This window comes from Scophthalmus maximus, chromosome 16 (assembly GCF_022379125.1).
Source record: "Scophthalmus maximus strain ysfricsl-2021 chromosome 16, ASM2237912v1, whole genome shotgun sequence".
In the NCBI taxonomy this organism is placed as follows: domain Eukaryota; kingdom Metazoa; phylum Chordata; class Actinopteri; order Pleuronectiformes; family Scophthalmidae; genus Scophthalmus; species Scophthalmus maximus.
Window position 1 is genome coordinate 3,279,426 of NC_061530.1, and position 19,411 is coordinate 3,298,836.

Here is a 19,411-nt window from a genome sequence, read left to right on the forward strand (position 1 = left end):
TGAATGAGGTTCTTCAAGAAAAAACCTCAGTGACGGAAGCAGCAGAGCAGAGGAGAACGCTGTAAATTCTTTCGGCAGTTCTTCGGTGTACGGGGTGTCTTGAATGCGTCGCGAGGGCGGAGTTAGCCAAGCAGTGAAGTTTGGCCTTGCAGGAAGCGCCGAGGCGACCGCCGCTGTGCAGGATAAAGGAAGAGCGGCAGACTTGTGTAGCGGTCCTCATACGTGACGTTCCTCGGTGAATACACTGTCGTCGGGATCCTGGGATTTCTTTTTTGTTGTTGTTGTTGTTTTTGGTCCGTGTTCTCCTTTCCCCTTGACTCTGTGACGGACTGAGAGGTTTTCTCGGCAAATTCGACACCGGCCCGGAGGAGGACTCGTACCCGGTGGCCGCCCGGAGGACGTTGGCCGTTTTGAATCAGGTGGGTTCCGTAGGTGGGCCCGCGCACGGCCACGGGGCGCTGGTGCCCACAGGTGTCTGCTCTCGTGTCCCGCCTCGCTCGCTGTCCGGCGGAACGACCGGCTCCGAGTCGAGCTAGTCGAGGGTCGCTTGTTTTCGCAAGATGTTCCCCGCGGGGCTAGCCGGCTAATCCCGACTCTCAAACATTCCACTCAAGACACCGGACATGTTTGCGCCGTCGCCCCGTTCCGAGGCTAAGTTAGTTCGCGCAGTGTCCCCCCCCCCCCCCCCCCCCCCACGGAGTTCAGCTGCGCGTCAACTTTAAACGGGTACTTTTGTCACTGAAACCCTTCGCCCGGTGGTTATTGACACCGCTAATTCACGGTGCACTGGTCCGACGGCGCTTGGACAGTTTGGACGGCGTCGGTGCCGATACGTGCCACACGACTGACAGCACAATTGGCGTGTCGTGATAACAGGCGAGCTCGTCTGCGTCCACATTAAAACCAACGGGGACCGATGGGGAGCCTGTTGTGGCTCGGTTTGGCGTCAGCTGTGAGCACCGTGTGGCCGAGGTGAGCTGCCGCTGGAACACCGCGCGATCGCGGAAACGGCTGGTGGAAGCTAACCTGAGCAAGGTGTGTCTCCTCAGCAGGTATGTTGGTGAGCCCTGTGAGTCAACTGTCTGTCTGTCTGTGTGTGTGTGTGTGTGAGAGAGGAACAAGTGTTTTACTGGTTTGGCCGGTTTCGGGGAAATTCAACACCATCAATATGAAGATATACTCGCAACACAATACATTACGTTTGATCGATTGCAATAATCTGGAGGACTCGGTTGTAGTTGTCGTCCGTGTGACGTTAGTTGATTTTGGGTCGAGTCCTTCGTTTAACATCTGCAAATAATAGAAATATTTGCATGACTGAATTTCAGGGACAAAAGTTTTTTTTTTGCGGTCCCACCGCACGAGCAAGAGGGGAAAAAAAAAAAAAAAAACCGATAATCTGGTACTGAAGGACAGAAGGGCAATGTCCTTCAGCTCCAAACAAAAAGGCCTTTGTTCTCAGTAAGCTTGGTGCAATCCTACCTGCATAGTGCAGTCCACCTGAAAGTGACATGGAGGCAAAACAAACGGCCCCACCCAAATTTAGGGCCAGCCAGAGAGGAACCTTCACTGGCTGGGTTTCCAATATATTTTTGAGAAAAATTGTCTACAGGGTTCCTACGCAGTATGGAATTTGATTTTTAGTAATTTCCTGGTCTGGATAAGTATGAAAAAAGAAGAGAGAGTATGGAAAATATTTGTGTTGCCACACTCACGTCTAATCAGATGTGAATCCAAAGATCCATAGAATTTTAACGATCCGCCTCAATCTCTCTGATCTAGTCAATCATTTTCCCACACTCGGTTATAAACGTCGCCATAGCGACATACCCTAGGACAGGTAATGTCGTAACTGGGAGTATGAATATTTCAGTATCAATCCGCACATGCGCATAATAGCATACACAATCAGGATTGTAATATGCTAAGAGTTATGATTTTTAAATGAATTATTTATTGTATATACATACAATTATATAAAATAACTTATAATAGTGATGTATTTACTAAATAAACATTTTTAGCGATTTGTACTCTAATGTCAAATATGGTACGAAAAATCTACCAAGAAAAAGGAAATTTGAGTCTTGATAGAGTCTGGAATTTTGGAATGGAAAATGTGTAGGAACCCCAACGACATTGAACCTTTATACATTTTTTGTGTCTGGAGCCCTGTCATGTTCACTTATAATTTAAATGCCTGTTTATTCTGAATGTTTAACTTGTTTACTCGACTAAGCTTTTATATTTCTCAGTTTAAGATGCTACATGTTGGAATTGTTAATTCTCAGCTTCAGAAGCTATATTTTTATTTGATACGGACAAAATGTTAACAAAGAATTTAGCTTTCTGTTTAGAATATTTTGTTCAAGTTGCAGTTGAAGCATTATTTAATAAATGATTCAGTAAATTTATATTTTTGTTAATTTGTAACATTTAGTTTTTACCAAAGAATTAATACTTAAGTCAATCCAGATCTATTCCACATACTGGGGCATAAGGTTTATTAATTTAACACTGGTATCGGATCCGTACTCGGTATCGGCATATACCAAAATCCCAGGTATCGAATCGGTATCGGAGCTGGAAAAAGGTGGATCGGTGGATCCCTAATTATGCTAATAATGGAAATGTTCTAAAAGACTACATGCACTAGGCTTCGTGTAATGCCGCTCGTCTGTTTACCGTTACTGTGTTTATTCACTACTTCATTCAGAGTTGTGTACGCAGGAAAATGTCCAAAACGGGACAAATTTTCCAAACCGAAGAAGAAGTACTGCTGTGTCCCACTTTTTTCTGGGCGTCATCGAAATTTAATGGCGTACTAAGTTTTCATGGGTTTCCCACCCATCCTGACCTGAGAAAACGATGACTGGTAAACATACGTCGGGATCATTTCTCTGTCACCCCTCACACGAAGGTCTGCAGCAGACACTTCTTTACCGATCAGCTAACAAAACGGCGTCATTGTTGGACCGGAAACAGTTGAGCAGTAATAAGTGGAAAGTAGCCCATTAGTCTCGTCTGTCAATGTTTAGTATTCAGTTACATTTCATACCTTCAAATATTACCACAAGCCTTCTCTCTCAAAATGTGAACACACAATCCCTACTAGTTAATAGTTTTTGAGATCTAAACCTTAATTGCAGGCTTTTTGTCCCTGTCCTGTCTTTTCTAAAGCTGCATAAAAATCTATTTTCCTTCAAACACTGTGTACACGTACTATATATCCTTATTGTCTGCTATACTGATGTCTGCTTTTGCTGTGCCATGCTACTCTAGCTGATTAGCTCAGGTTCGTGCTGTTTCTTCATCAGTTCCTTTTAGGTCACATGGTATTGAGTTCAATCTCTGTTAAGGGCAGTGCTCCTCCAAACACTCATGCAGGTGAAGGTGACACAGGCCCATCCTAATCTGCTGGTTGCAGCTGAATCAAGGTCTGTTAGTTTGGACCGCCCTCTCCCTTTTAACTGTTAATAAATCCAGACCCTTTTCTGGTTTAGGTTTCATTCACAATATAAAACGCACACACAAATAATGCAATCCAAGATCAACAGTATGTTCTTCAGACTCTCATTAAGCTTATGCTTATTTGTTTAAAAACATTTTTTCTCACCGATCATGACACTCATTATCTAACCGCAATTAGAGGCTTAAACAATAGAACATAAGTAGTCACACACATAATCACACACCTGTGAAAAAAACAATTTAAAAAACTCTGCATCACATTCCACTTTACCCTTGCATTTTCCCATAAAGGGCATGCAGTCAGTGACATTCTCATGAGAGTGTAATGTATGTATATTCTGTAGACAATCACAATAATCAACCCTCATGAACAGGCCAGGTCTATCTCAGTCCCCAGCATAGCAGACAGCTGGTCTACTGGTTGTTTATTCAGATATGGTAACATGTCAACATGTGGGGTTAGCCTGGTGACTGTTTAATTGCAAGACCTTCGCAAATAGTACCGATCTTCTAGGACTTTGTTAAACTGCTTAACTGATACTATTAACTGGCCAATGGTTAATGGTTAAAGCAGCTGTCAGGGGTATCATTATTTCACCTAACTTTTGGCTTACTTCCTGTCCATTGCTGCAGATAGCGCACCCAGACACCCCCCACCCCCCCCAATACGTGGTCTCGTGAATGTACAGCAATCTGACAGACAGCTGCAGTGGAAAGCAGTGACTCATCTACCTCAGACCCGCAAGTACAATTATAAACAAACATTGGCAATGATTCTATCTTTCCAGCCATCTACTGAAATCAGAGAGTAACAATGCATTACACCCACATGGTCATTTAAGTGTGAATATGGCTTTTGAAAAACTGCCACAGAACTCATTCATCCATGTTTTGACAGACACCAATGATAATGACAATATGCCATGCCGAACCAATCATGTGGCTGGAATAGAGTTGCAGCCACATCAGGTTAGGTTGACGCACATAGCACAGAGTGTAGGGAAGGCAACTGGCTGCAGCACACGTGTTAATGTTTGGGCGACTGCAGTCGTGCACATCAGTACGTCAGGAGTGGGAGCAGGGTAAAAGAGAAAATGATGACAGAAAACGTTAACTCTAGCGACAGCGTTACCGAAGAAGACATCTCGACGGACACAGCCCAAGGCTCAAAAGATGAGGACATTGTTTAAAAGATGGGTCAGAGGAATTTCAGTTGTTGCAAAGTTTTTCTTTGGTTTCACCCGTGTGTTGTTGGTGGGGGTATACGCATTCTCCCTGTGCAACTTCTGATTGGTGAGAATGACTAGTACGTGCGCAGCTGATTGGTGGGCAGTATAAATCCTGGGGCAGTGTAATTAGTGCTGTCAATCGAAATGAACTAATGAATCGCACAATTTGCTGTCATTAATTGCGATTAATCACTTTTTTTTTTCTTAAGACTAAAGTTTGTAATAATGGATATTTAAATGTAAAATGATGGAACTAATGTAGAATCAACACAAAGGAAGTATTTAAATTCAAATTCTATTGTTTAATAGCATCTTTTTAACTTTGAGCACAGATTTTCTCCTGTGATCTACAGATTTCCAATAAAACCATCAAGGCTAAAGTGACTCACGAGGCCTCGCCAACGTGTCCAGATCTCTATCAGATAAATATCTGGACATGTTGGGACCATCTCCTGTAGTGTGACGTGAGAGGCAGTGAGTGTGTCAACCTGGAAACCAACAACACAACACACTTGCCTTTTCCGTGTTTCTGAAAGAAAATCATCGCGCAGACTATATGTGGGACTTGTTTCTGTCATGTTGGGAAGGCAACCGGCAACCGGCTGCAGTTCACTGCAACAGATGACGAGCATAACCTTGAGTTGACTTAATACGGAACCAGATTTCAACATGTTAAGTTATTTCTCTCCGTCCGCACAACACAGAGAGCGTCTGTGCAAAACGTACTTTAAACTCCTTAAACTCCTTCCTTGTCCGTATCCATCCATAGCCAGGATGGCTAATGGCTAACGGTTATGCGGCACATGTCGTCACACAGGTCAGCCGCCACATGAAGTAAACAAAATGCGTCAATGGTGTTCAATTTTTTTAAATGAATTAAATATTTCACAATTAACACAAAGATTAACGATTAGCCTTAATGTTGACTGCACTAATTATAACGTTTTCTAAATCTCAGCCTTTTTGACTTAAACGATCAATCGTTAAAACCCAAGTGGAGATATTTTGGCTATTTAAAGTCTGACAAGAAGCAGATTAGTACCCACAAAGTCAAAGTTGTCTATTTATTTGTTGATTTGTTTCCCAACAATTTAAAACAGTTTGCATCTATACAAAGGGAAGTAGTAGTACTAGTGTTTGTATTTTTTGTATTGATAAAGAACTAATAAGAACTGACCAAATAATTTAGTTTGTTTTCTCCTATAAAACAAAAAAAATGTAGAATTACATTTTATTTGATCTATTTGGAGTTGACCCACAAATTTAGTGTGTTCTCCTGCAAAACTTGAAAGCTTTTGAATGGTCAGAGATTAGACCTTTTTTAATTGTGTATTACCTATTTTATTTGTCATCAACCAAAAATTTACGTGCCCATTTTATTTCTCTCCTATAACACTTGAAGCTTCTGACTTGTCAGAATTAAGATTTTAGTTTATTTATTTGAAATACAGTTGTATAATGCTCTACAGTACATATTCATGTTAAACTTTTGACAGAAAATAAATAATACTTAAACCCAAATTAACTTTGGTTTAAATATTATGATATCTTCACATCTCACTTAGGAGAAAAAAGAACCTTTAAGCTTGACAGGAATAGTGATTTGATCTAAATCGTGATATATACTGATATCAACTAATATGAAAAAAATGTTGTGATGAGTAGGGGTGGGCAATATATCCTCAAAATTATATCACAATATTTCAAGGAAATTTGCAATAACGGTATTCATGACGATATAGAAAAAAATACTGAACATTTTATTGGTGACTGCAGCGTGCAGGCAGAGGCATTTATTAGTGCAAACAAAATTATGGTATTTTATAAACTTCTTTCCCAACTAGATAGCTACTGTAATAATAATAATAATAATGAATTACAACCTTATCACCTAACAAAATGAACAACTGTACAGTAATTATTTAGTAAGTCTTTAAGTAAGACTTACCAAATAATTACTAAATAATTGGATTTCATTTTTTTAGACTTTCCATGTGTCCAAATCAAATTGTAACTTTGAAAAGTCAGGGTTTAACCTGAGGTTTTCTGGCCAACCACAAACCCTGTGGCCAGTCTGCAAGCAAGTTCAACATTCCCAGGATATCACTTTATCTAGCTTCCCTAAGCCTAAAAACAGCCATCTTGCCAAGTGGGCCATACAACGGTGGTTATCAACTTGATAAGCGCTTTGACATTAAAAAGGCAGTGTATATAGCATATGGCCAATAGCAAACATGCCACATTTAATATTGGACAAATACAGAGAAGGTAAACACAAAATCCAGGCTTAAAGTAGTAGTTGCAGCTGCCAAATGCAGGATGGACAGGTGGCAAAAATTGCTGGCTGGTTGAATGTGAGAGATTTAAGAAAAATTTTCTGACTGTGCTTGCAGTGTTGCATTTACTTTTAATTATAGAAAACATAATATGTTCACAGTGTGGTATTAGAACTTTTACTGACTCCCTCTCCACAAGCTGTTTGTGACACAGTCAAGCAGGTTTATTGCAGGAAGTGAGTCTCTGTCGGTGTTTGAAAAAGTACCAGCACGTTGCACTGCAGTCACAAAAGTTTATTTCAAGAGGGATAAGTTATGTTACTTTAGTCAGCCGTAACGTGATTACATAGGTATAATAACTGTTAAAGGCTATAACGTAATTATGTTCACCATCATAGAAAAGGAATAAAAAGTCCCTGTTACTACATCGTTCTCCTGCATTCTTGACAGCAGCAGAGGCCACTTACCACAGAAAACTGTTACAGAAATTTACAATGACACTAGATTGAGCTAAACGTTAGTTGTGCTTTAGGATAAAAGGGTCACATAAATGATAGTTAATGTTAACGATATCTGCCAACTTTACAGTTGTTTGCTCTGAGGGGAACTTTCTGAGCACATCTGAATCACAGCATAATTAGCCTTTTGCCTTTTATAAATGACACTTACTAAATCCTATTAAAGTAACTACCTCTCTAAATTCTATCAAATGATCAGGGTGCTAGTCCTGCAAAAGTTTAGCCAAATATGTGGTGTTTCCTCCCCAGGTTGACAATGATTTGTAACCGTGGTCACGCCATCTACATCAGCACTGTTTATGAAAAGGCTTGTTGTCTTTTGCCTCTTTTAGAATCTGCCTCATACAAAATAAATATTGTAAAACAGCAACATTCTCCTTTTCTCCACTCCTTGGTACTTGTTCTGGATCTCATCAAGTTAACTTCATCACAGCGACGGGTTGCTCACCGGCTGCTGACGTGCTGCTCCCTGCTTGTGCCCTAGCCTCCAGTCACATGATAGGTTTGCCTCCGGGGGATGCCAGAACAGCCACAGGTTGAGGATCAGTTTATTTTCATCTGTCTTGTTTCTTCAATCAGCCTTGGGGAACTTGAAAATCTAATTGAGATCTGCTTTGGTACAATCGATACCATCGAATGTAATTTCAAGAGATTGTATCATTTTAAACACTTGGTATCAAAAAAGTATCAAAGTATTGACAACCCTATTACATTATTTAAATCCTAATTAATCAATTCATTATTATTTAAAAAATGTATTCAAGCAATAATTGCAATTATTGTGATTTCTGTCTACACTCAAAAATGAACTCAGACTCAAGCATACCAACACAAAAAAACCTCAGTATGCTGCTCACTACTATTTGATTGAAATGTCTCACTTTACCAACTATGGATGTATATTTTTTTCCCACTGTCATCTGCATTGTGTTTTTTTAAGAACGCACTAGTGTCTATAACCCCCCCAAATTTTTTGGGGAATAAAGGGTTTACTTTTACATGTACAGATAGCAGCATAAACAAGAAAACCTGATTCACACATCACACACCTGCAGTAAAACAAAAATACTTATGATAGTCTAATTTTTCAATACAGTATTGTACAATACTTATTGAGCCAAAAAAATATGTTTCGTAGATGAACAAAGGCAATCCAGAATACATTGTTTGTTAATATGGCTGGAGAAAGAGAGGGTACTGTCCAGGATAACACCCAGGCCGTGAGGGTACTGGAGGGGAGAGTAGAGGTGGGCTCGGTGGACATTTAAAGCTGTGTATCATCAGCATAACAGTGTCAGAAGATGTTACCAAAAGTAAGGAGGTAAATGACAAACAGGAGTAGCTCCAGCCCTGAACCTTGTGAAACTCTGTGGTAGACTGTGGAGCTTTCTGACTGGTGATTCTGAATCTTTACAAAATGAGTCCCGTCTGCCAGGTAGGAGGCCAACCAGTGATGCACAGTGCCCAATACACAGTACCCAATTCCAATGCTGGACAAATGTTCCATTAGGAGCTCATGTAACACAGTATCAAAGGCTGCAGTCAGGTCCAGGAGGATGAGGATGGAGAGCAGACCCAAATCAGCTGCACATAGGAGGTTGTTGGGCTTAACCAGGCCTGTTTCTGTGCTATGTTTGGGGCGAAAGCCAGATAGGAATTGTTCAAAGAGGTTATTGTTATCAAGATAGGTCTGGAGTTGAGATGCAACTACCCTCTCAAGGCATTCGAAAATGAATGGTAAATTGGAAATAGGTCGGCAGTTGTTTTTGTCACCAGAGTCTAAACCAGATTTTTTCAGGGTTGTTGTGATTATGGCAACTTTCAGTGAAGGGGGCACTGTACCAGTAGACGGGGAGGATTTAATGATTGAGGTTGTTCGTGAGATGATAAGAGGGCAGGCAAGCTTTAGTTGGGAGACAAGTCACAGAACAGTGGGTGGAGACAGTTTCATGGCACTTGCTGATGGTAAATCAGTCTCCATGATGTTAGCAGAGGCCAGTTGTTCATGGATTGTACTAGGGATGCACCGTACTGTGGAGTTCTGGACCTATACCAATACCAATGGTTTTGGTTTGTTGTGGAATATTCATTATAAAAAATAACTGAACTGGTTTAAAGTCTTTTAGCCCTTCATCACACTATGTTTGAATGAGAACAAATTCAATCATACAAATTTATGAAACATACACCCTTTTTTTGGTGAAAAATTACTTTATTTAAAAAAGAGGAAAAAATGGTTTCTCGTACTGTACTGTACATTGTTGAACACTGAACAGCACTATTTTGAACAAATAACTTATATAAAGTACATAAATTCGCGGGTCACACTTTACTTGACTTAACGTCGTACAAACGCTGTCGGCCTGTTACGGTAAAAAAAACAAAAAAAAACTAGCTCAACTTTACACAAAAAAGAAAATTTGGAAACATTGTTTTTCTGAACACTTAACATGAATAAAATTCTTGCTCAGGAAAACGAGCATGTCAACGTGTTCGGGAGAAAGGCGAGAACGCATTCTTTTTATGATCAGTCCCACTGTGGAGAAGACGTGCTCCGCTGGCACAGAGGTGTCAGCAGGTGCTGGGTCTCCAGTGCCTCTGTGCTTGTTACGTTGCTGTCCCGTGCATGTCTTGCACAGTAAACCCGTCGGGTAGGTCAGACAATTTCTCTAGGATGGTGAGGCGAAGTGCTGGTTCCAAAAATATATTGTTTGTGTCTCGGGTCAAGCGCAGAAGCAAGGAGTGATGCGTGCGCACACACACAAAAGGACAACTTGTGTGCCGTTGTTCACCATTCAAGTTCATTTGAAACGAGGACTACTCGAGGAATCGATCACTCACGCTCATACCTACTTTTATCCCTTTCACCTACTCTGCGGCCCCGTCCAGACCGAAAGTCATGGTCACATTGTGTCAATGAAACAGCACATTGAAATTTCTGTAAGTAGGCCTGGGTGATATGGAGAAAAAAAATGTATCTTGATATTTTTTCATATTGATCGATATCGCTATATATCACGATATAAGTCAAATCACTTTGTCAAGCTTAAAGGTTGTGAGATGGAAATATAATATAATATTTAAGTATTATTTATTTTCTGTGAGAATTTGAACATGACAAATGTACTGTAGAACATTATACAACTGCTGCTGTACAATGCGGGGCTACAAATGCTTTCGACACAGTTTGCAACGCACGCTACTGAACGCTTCTTTTAAACCACGTCTTCGTCTTTTGAGCCTCGTGTCCGTCGGGACGTCTTCCTCGGTAACGCTGTCGCTCGAGTTAACATTTCCTGCGGTAATTTTCTCTGTTATCTCGCTCTCAATTCTGACGGGCTGATGTGCACGCTGCAGAAGCCCAGACATAAACAGGATGCAGGTGTCTGCTTCTGCTACACTGTGCTGTGTGCGTCAACCTAACTTGACATGGCTGTAACTCTATTCCAGCCACATGATTGGTTCGGCACGGCGCTTTTCTCATTCTCATTGGCTGTTCGTGTTGCCTGTCAAAACATAGACGGCATTAGCTCTATCGTAGTTATATGAACGTGTCTTAAATTTCTATCGAGGAAAAGACAATTAACGTTGTTGTTTTATCGCTCAGCCCTAAATGACGAATGCTGACATTACCAAAGTAGCATCCTTCATTGGCTTGAGTGGAGGCTCTGTGCGCCGGGGGAGCCGGTCTCACGTTTTCGCATGCAGCCATGGGCAGCTATCGCTAAGTTAACAACAACTTCTCTGTTAGCACAGCAGTGGTTTTTTTGGTTACTTCCAGTTCCCGTTGTTACGTTGGAGTGAAATGGCTGCATACTGCCATCTAACGGTCAGGGTTCAACACAACACAAAAAAAGAACCACTGCTTGCCACGAATCTTTGCACATGAAGTAATAATTAAAATTTATAGTGTTTATGTGAATCGATACACTATCACAAAACATGATATTGCGATACTCTAGTGAATTGATTTTTTTCTTACACCCCTAACAAATGTACAGTAGGACATTATACAACTGCTGCTGTATAATGCTTTCCACACAGTTTGCTGTGCACGCTACTACTTTGCTTCTTGTTGGACTTTAAATAGCCAAAATATCTCCACACTACCGAATTCCTCAGACTCATCTTTTAAACAGTGTCTTTGTCTTTTGAGCCTTGGTCTGTGTCCGTCGGGATATCTTTTTCGGTAACGCTGTCACTCGAGTTAACATTTACTTTCTTAATTTTCTCCTTCATCTCGCTCTCACTCCTGATGTACTGATGTGCACGCTGCGGTAGCCCAAACATTAACATGTGAGCTGCAGCCGGCTGCTTCTGCTACACTCTGTGCTGTGTGGGTCAACCTCATTTGACGTGGCTGTAACTCTATTCCAGTCACATGATTGGTTTGGCACGACCCAATTCTTCCAACATGGATGGAATTAGTTCTATCGAAGTTCTAGGGAAGTTCTATCGAAGTTAAGGTGTCTTAAATTTATTTCGCTGCAATTTTATTTTTCATTATAATGTGGATAATTGCGTTGCAGGCCGATTTTAAAGTGTGGCCATAAAATTTTGTGCTTGTGCCCCTAAAATTTTCATTTAGGGCCTACAGCGCTCCTAGTAAATAAATGTTATTCTGGAGCTCTGTAAAGGGTTGTAGGTCTTTCACTATGAACCTGGTCACAGCAAGGGGGGTCTCATTTACTCCTCAGTCATCCTCCCACTAGCTGATGGTGGTCCCGTGTCGTGGGGTTCCGAACCATGAGCGGGCCGACGTTGGCGCGTGATAGTCATTAGTGACGACAAGATTGGAGATGGTGCTGTCAGGGGCTGCTCTGCTCTGACATGCATCTCCTGTTGGGCTGGCGTGGTCTCATCCCTTAATTGGAGGAATTCGAAATCTCTGTGACAGAATTGCCTCGCTTGCAAGCTCGAGGTTCCTCACTTTGGTCGTATCGATCGTTGGGAGAGACCAGTTCTGAGCCGTTTGGCAACGGTACTCAGCTGGCTGCCAGGCCCTTTGCACCTGTTCTCGGCTTCCTGTTGAGCAGATCGTAGTTCAGCAAACACTATTTGACACTCTCCTTAAGTGCAGACCAAGGGGCCAACTCTGAGGCTGAGAAATGAAGCCTATGCGGAAGTGCAATAAACTGCAGTTCACTAGATGCCTGCTTGAGGCTGGCTCCGAGTAAATCCTCATAGAGCCCCAGTTTAAAATGCCCAACTTTACAGCATAAGTAAACATGTTTACAGCCTGGTTCAAAAAACGGTTTTGGTCCCAATGGCTAATCCCCCCCCTTCGTGACAACTCTGGGGGGGATGAATTTTTTTATAACTCGCCCATTTATATTATATTACTGTTTGAAATTCTGCATAATTAGGGGCGTGGTCTAATTATCGCTTGGCCTTCGCCGGAAAAAAAAAACAACGAAACTATAAATCCAATAATACTCACCACATATATCTGCTCGTAAATTATATTTGCATTAACTTATTAGAATTAAAATATAGTGGTGAAAACTACAACCATTGTACATTATAAAAAAATTGGAGGCATTTTTAAGATAGTGTAGTATAATTTTAGTAACATCAATCGTATTTTCATGTCTTTTCTACCACTTGTAACGTTGGCTGGGACGACCGACTGTTACCACTCCCAAACCGTGTGCAGCATCAGGGCCACGGCGCCGGCGAGCACCCAAGCCCGCGAGCGCCGGCTAGCATTGGAAGGTAGCATTTAGCCTAGCTTCTGAGCCTAGCTCCTTAGCCTCAGCTAACATGGCAGCTTCGCGGTAGTTCGGTGTGTTTCAGCGACTGGTCTCTATTCGGCTCACCCACTCTCCACCTCTTTGTCCATATTTGGATTAGCCGGGTAAAGGAGTCGTGCCCTGCCAAAATGGCGACGGCTGAGCCGCTGCGGAACAGCCCACTTTGGGCTTCAAAACCGGCCTGCAGAAACCAATGGGTGACGTCACTGACGCTACCTCCATGTTTATATACAGTCTATGATCAGACTGGAGTTCTCACTCTGTAGTCTGGAGATCTCACTCCGCAGACGGGCGATTTGGGTTTGTGATTCTTTGTGGCCTGCAGATGAGCTCTGTGATGGAAGACCAGGAACATTCCGCCACCACATCCTGGATGGTGCGTTCTGGTTTCCCGGCCGGGTTATTAGCATAATTCAAAAGTTCCTGTATCTTTTCATTACCCTGGCTCACATCGTAGTTGTTGAGCATATCCTGCCCACTTGTGGAGATGTGGATAAGATCAGCAACCACCCCCTTAGGGCTGGGTCTATCTGACTCTGGAGCACTTCAGCTCCGCCCACCTGGGATGTCTGGGGCTCCGTCTTACTTGTGTAAGGAATTCGCCCCACCCAGTGGGTCTGTTACTCTGTTAGAAACGAGCTGTAATAGGTAAGAGGTTTCAACCTGTGGCTTGCACGCAGCAGTATTCTGTTAGCTACTTTCAATCTATTCTATTACAGTGTTAGCTTGGTGTTTCTGCACCTGTCTTAGAGATTTAGTGTAAGTTAGGAAGATTCTACCATAGACTAAAAACCACTAGTGTACTCTCATAACAACTCACACTGTGCTTATGCTTGGCAGGAGGAAGTAGACCTAATGTTGAGAATTTAGAAAAGAATGAGAAACTTTCTTATGCAGACAATTTTCTTAAAATTATCAGCTCAAAGTTAACAAAAATCTATTTTTAAATGTTTAAATCAAAATCCAATTATCAAATCAAAAATCCTAAAATCAATTGTTAAATCAAAGTTTAAAATTAAATTATCAAATGAAATTACAAAAATAGATTGTTAAATCAACTATCAATTTTATTTTAATTAATTCTAACCATCAAATCAAGATTCCAAAAAAATCAAGACTATCGACTTTTAAATTAATTAAAATTTATCAGTTCCAAATTTCAAATTAAAGGTCATCAAAGTTGTTATTATACAACCCAATGTTTGTATTTTCAGAGCCTCACGGGACGTCATTTGTTGTGCATTGATAGGAGCAGTTTTGGCAATTAGCAAGATATTAATAATTCTAAGAAACTTCTCTTTAAAGTATAACAGAATTTATTATCACTAGAGTTGTTGGTTGTTAATTGATTGATTTCACTATTGTTAATACATTCTGTTATACTTTAAAGAGAAGTTTTGTTAGTATTATTTCTATGTTTATTGTGAAGAAGGCTAGTTGACAGAGTCAGCGCTTGAATTCAACGACCTTCCCTGTTCAATCTGGAATATCAATATCACAAATACTGTTGATATTTCAGGTGAACACCCTTTTGAGACTGAGATCACAGGTTTGGATAATTAGTGGTAGGGTGGTGCCCCGAATTACAAATTTCAGTAATCATTTTGTGAATATTCATATTCATCATTGTAAATTATTAATGTCTTGCTAATTGCCAAAACTGCTGCTATCAATGCACAACAGGACTTTGGGCTTTTTAACTTTGCATACCCTTTACATACACACAAAACCTTTAAGGGAAAAACTGAAAATGTATAATATGTCTCCTATAAAGAAATGTGTGTTCAGTGCACTTTGAGTCCAGTAACTACTGGGTCAAGTCAGCCTGCTATACCAGTTCTTTGTAAAAGACTAATGTTGACTCCTTCTTTGAGGAAGCTGGACAAGTGTGACACATCCCTGCTGATATGAGTGTATAATTTGGACCAAGGGAAATGAGCTGGTTCAGATGAATAACTGTGATTCATGACCCAGGTGTTTATAGATCATGTGGTTTGACTGCAGTCATGAGTTTTCCTGTCCCTCTGTCTGAAACACTCTGGTCTGAGCTTCTTTAGTCTCTGTGACACCTAACACTGGACTATGAATGAAGAAGCCAGTGAGCTGGCAGACATGAGCACAATGACGCTTAGGCGCCCGGATGCTGCTCCGTGGTTGAACCTCTCTTTCATGTGATGATATTAAGTCTGTATGATGTGGAGCCTTTATCTACCAGTTTATTTACCAGCTAATACATGTTGTCTTTTACAATGGTTATTTTATTCTTGTTATTGCTTTGCTTTTAGTTGACTTGCTTCATTCATTGAATCCCTTCTTATTCCTTCTCTCTGAAGTAGTTTCTATGAAAACCACATTTGACAGACTGACAGGGTCTGATAGGGGTACGAAGAGGTGTGACACCCTCGAAATGTATTCAAGATTCAGAACAGACTTGTGTGTTACAGAAATTGCTCTGACCTCGTGAGCTAGCTTACTTTTAAATCCCATTTCTGTACATAACAAGATGCATGTCACAATAAAATATGGAGAAAAATTTAATTGAGTTGTGATTTCTTGATTGCCAACATTTGTCCTCTGTCAACTATGTAAAAAGATCACACCTTAAACAAATATAAAATGATTTTTGACAAGCATGTTCAAAATTGCTCCTAGAAATTAAATTTTTACGCTGTAATACCACTGCTGTAGTAACACTACAGCAATAAGTGCTTACCACCGATGAAACTACCTTTAACACAAGATCCCTTTTTTTCCTCTCCCTTCTTCTTTATATGTGTGTCCTCTCTTCTTACTTCATGCAGCGACCATCAGTGAGCCTGTAGGCTCCACACTGGTGCAGAAACGAGATGAAGAGGTTTAGGCGACACGGTCAGGAGTCCCAGAGAGATCGACTCAAACAGGAACTCTTCCAGTTCAATAAGGCAAGTGAACCCTTACACATAAGATTTCTCAACTGAACATAAAGTTTGTAATGCATCACAACAGGTGATATAGAAATTAGTCCCAGTAACAAAACTAGAAAGTCTCTGACTTAAAAAATCATATGAGCAGACTTCGCCAAAAAATGAATCTGCAATGAGATTACATACTTAATTTACTTAAGTTTTTCTTGACGCTGAGAATTTGGGTTAAACAGGTTATTTGGAGAATGTGTATCACAGTATAAACCTGCTTACTGTAACATTAGTACATACAACAGGAGCCTGTCTCACTTACATGAAATGTATCAAAGGTGTTGTGTTGTACATGAGGTACTGATTAGGGATGAAACGGTTACCGGTTTCACGATAAACCACGGTGAAATTGCTGACGGTTAGTTCTATCGTTTCAAATTTTAATTATCCTAAACGCCGCGGTTGATTTCCCCAGTAAATACCGTCCAGCTCAGTTAGCAACCGTCTCCCAGTTGTCAAGGTTCAGCGCACAACACACTTTCAGTTTCCTTTCCTGTGCGCTAGGGAGAGAGGGACAGAGCCGGTGGTCGATCAGGTACAGAGTAAATGCAGAGAGGGAGCCTCGTCAATGAGGGCAGATAATTGAATCAGAGAAATGAAAAGTTTTGTTTCATTTGAAATCTGATTATTTCATGCTGGTTATGTTGTAAAGCAGAATCAAACACAGGCACAGCTCTGCACAAGACAGGATTTTTGTGAAAAGATTTTTGTGTATGCAATGCAGCCGCAGTAAGTCTCTTTTTTTCAAAAAAAGAACAATGAGACGTTCTTTTGAAAGGTTTATGTATCTTCTTGAACATTTTCATCATATTTTAAAAATACAGAATAATAATACTGATCTGTGATAATTTTGGTCACTATAACCGCGATGTTAAAGCTTCATACCGTTACAGCTCTGACAATGTTGTGTGTGGAGGGCCAGCAAACATACGGGCAGGGCGTAACTTTTCCTCACGGCTTGAAAGTGTCTGAATTCAAATAAAAGTTAAATGCTTAAAAAATTCTGATATGTAGAGATGTATTGTGCAGGCGCCACAGAGAGTGGCAGCCCCACATAGCAGCTCAGTCTCCAAATTTTTACTTTTGTCTTTAAAACTTTTGATTCCCCTCTGAACTTTTCCTGGAGGATTTTTCTTAATATTTTGCACAAAGTGCCAGCCTACTTTGGCGTTTTTTTTCTTTCTTTTTACACAATGTGCAAGTCAACGAACACCGCGACCACCAACAAACAACAACGTGCTGTGGTCTACTCAGAGGAAGAGCTCCTCTGACAGAAAAATTGGGAGTTGAGGATTGGGAGACTAAGGACACAAGCAAGAGCGATGGTGAGGAACTAGAGGATGGAGAGGAGATGGGGAATGTACGCTCACTTAACAACAAGATGTACAAACTTTCTGCCCTGGTCAGCAGACAGCATGAATACAGGGAGTGCAGTCTACTATGCCCGACGGCGACATGACTGAGTGGAAATGTTGTGCTTCGCCATACAGACTCTAACCAGAGAAAGCCTAGTCTCTGATAATGCACACACCAATGCCTGAAAACAGAGACAGGACTCCATTTACCATAACACCCTGCTACAGCCGACCTGCAGTGTTATCGCAAATCCTCAGGCATGAAATCCTCAAATCCTCAATTTCATGCCAGTAAGATGAAAGGTTTTGTCCCAGAAGACATGATAATAGTTGGCTACGTTTGAAACACATAACCTCCAGCAATTTGTTCCAACACCTTGAGGCCTCTTCTGAGCAGGGGTAATGAAGAATCTCATGATGCTTTTCCACCCAAAATCCCTCCAACTGTGTTAGGTTGTGGTTTTCCACTGTAATTTACAAATATTTCCCCATTCATCATCAGATATAACTAGAAGCGCATTTCCTGCAGATATTCGATGTGTCTAGATATTTGAGCCCTCCTCTATCATATTTCACTGATTTTATATTAATTTTTAAATATGAAGATTTGAGCAAAAACTGGCCTGTAGCTGGCCAACGAAGCTGTGATTGCTGCCAATCTTTTTTCATTGACAAAATGACACTTATCTAGCGAGATCACCTTGGCGCAGTGGGCTGCGTTGTAGCCGCCCAGCTAGAAGACTGTTGGTTCAAATCCAGGTTAACATGATCTGTCTCAGCAAAAAGTGCTTCGCTGTGCTTTGGCAGCAGTCGATCCTGTGCATTCACACAGCAGGAGTCTTTAGATTGTCCACACTTATCTCAATCCTACTGACTGCAGCTTTAACTCAAGACATTGGGTTAAGAAACATCACTGCCATGAAAAGGCCCTAAGGAGAAGTGGAGGGGACAAAGGAACTTACCAACGAGCTAAACCTGTTCTCCAACAGGTTTGACACTCCACTACAGGACAACCCTCCCTCCACCTCCTCTCATGTTCCCTTTGACACCCCGGTTACCCCCCCCGCCCCCCCATCTCCCTGCAGCAGTAGAGAGGACTCCACAGCCTCTGGAGAACAACAATCTTGCCAATTTCAACGACCCAGAGGCCCATCACCATCACAGACACCGTCCAATGGTCAATGGAGAATGTGAAAGGGATTTTCCCTTCTGTAAACTTAATGTTGCGCTCTATAGAAATATAAGACATGATCGATACAACATCAATAGTACTCAATCCATCCATGTTTTGACAATGGACACAAATAGCACATGAGCCCAATGAGAATAGTGCCGTGCAGAACCAATCATGTGGCTTGAATAGACTTACAGCCACGTAAGGTTGACGCACATAGCAGAACGTAGGAGAAGCAACCGGCAGCAGCTCATGTGTTAATTATTGGGCTATTGTGGTTGTGCACATCAGTACGTCAGGAGTGAGAGCAAGATAAAAGAGAAAATGACGACAGAAAATGTTAACTCGTACAACAGCGTTACCTAAGAAAAAACCCAGACTGACGCAGACCAAGGCTCAAAAGACGAGGACATTGTTTAAAAGATGGGTCTGAAGAATTTGGTAGTGTGGAGGTATTTTGGCAATTTAGAAGCAAAGTAGTAGGGTGGACTACAAAATGTGTCGAAAGCATTTGCAGCAGTTGTATGATGTTCTACAGTGCATTTGTCATGTTCAAAACAGAAAAGAAATAATATTTAAATCAAAATTAACTTAGGTTTAAATATAATGATATCTTCACATCTCACAACCTTTAAGCTTGACAGAAAAAGTGATTTGATTTATACCCTGATATACATATCA

General features: G+C 41.1%; 1 protein-coding gene across 7 annotated transcripts in view; it reads left to right on the forward strand.

Moving 5' to 3' along the window:
• The first annotated feature begins 129 nt into the window (after positions 1 to 129).
• Positions 130 to 19,411, forward strand: part of llgl2 (LLGL scribble cell polarity complex component 2) — a 48,407-nt gene continuing 29,125 nt past the window's right edge. For 2 of the 7 annotated variants that reach the window (XM_035612460.2, XM_035612465.2), the window contains exons 1-2: positions 131 to 419; positions 16,049 to 16,168. In XM_035612460.2, the coding sequence (XP_035468353.2) occupies positions 16,094 to 16,168 (75 nt within the window). In that variant the 5' untranslated portion in view covers positions 131 to 419; positions 16,049 to 16,093. Of the gene's footprint in view, positions 420 to 704; positions 1,053 to 4,104; positions 4,217 to 7,912; positions 8,030 to 16,048; positions 16,169 to 19,411 lie in introns of those variants that run through there. The other 5 variants (XM_035612461.2, XM_035612463.2, XM_035612462.2 and 2 more) reach the window with 5 other exon arrangements.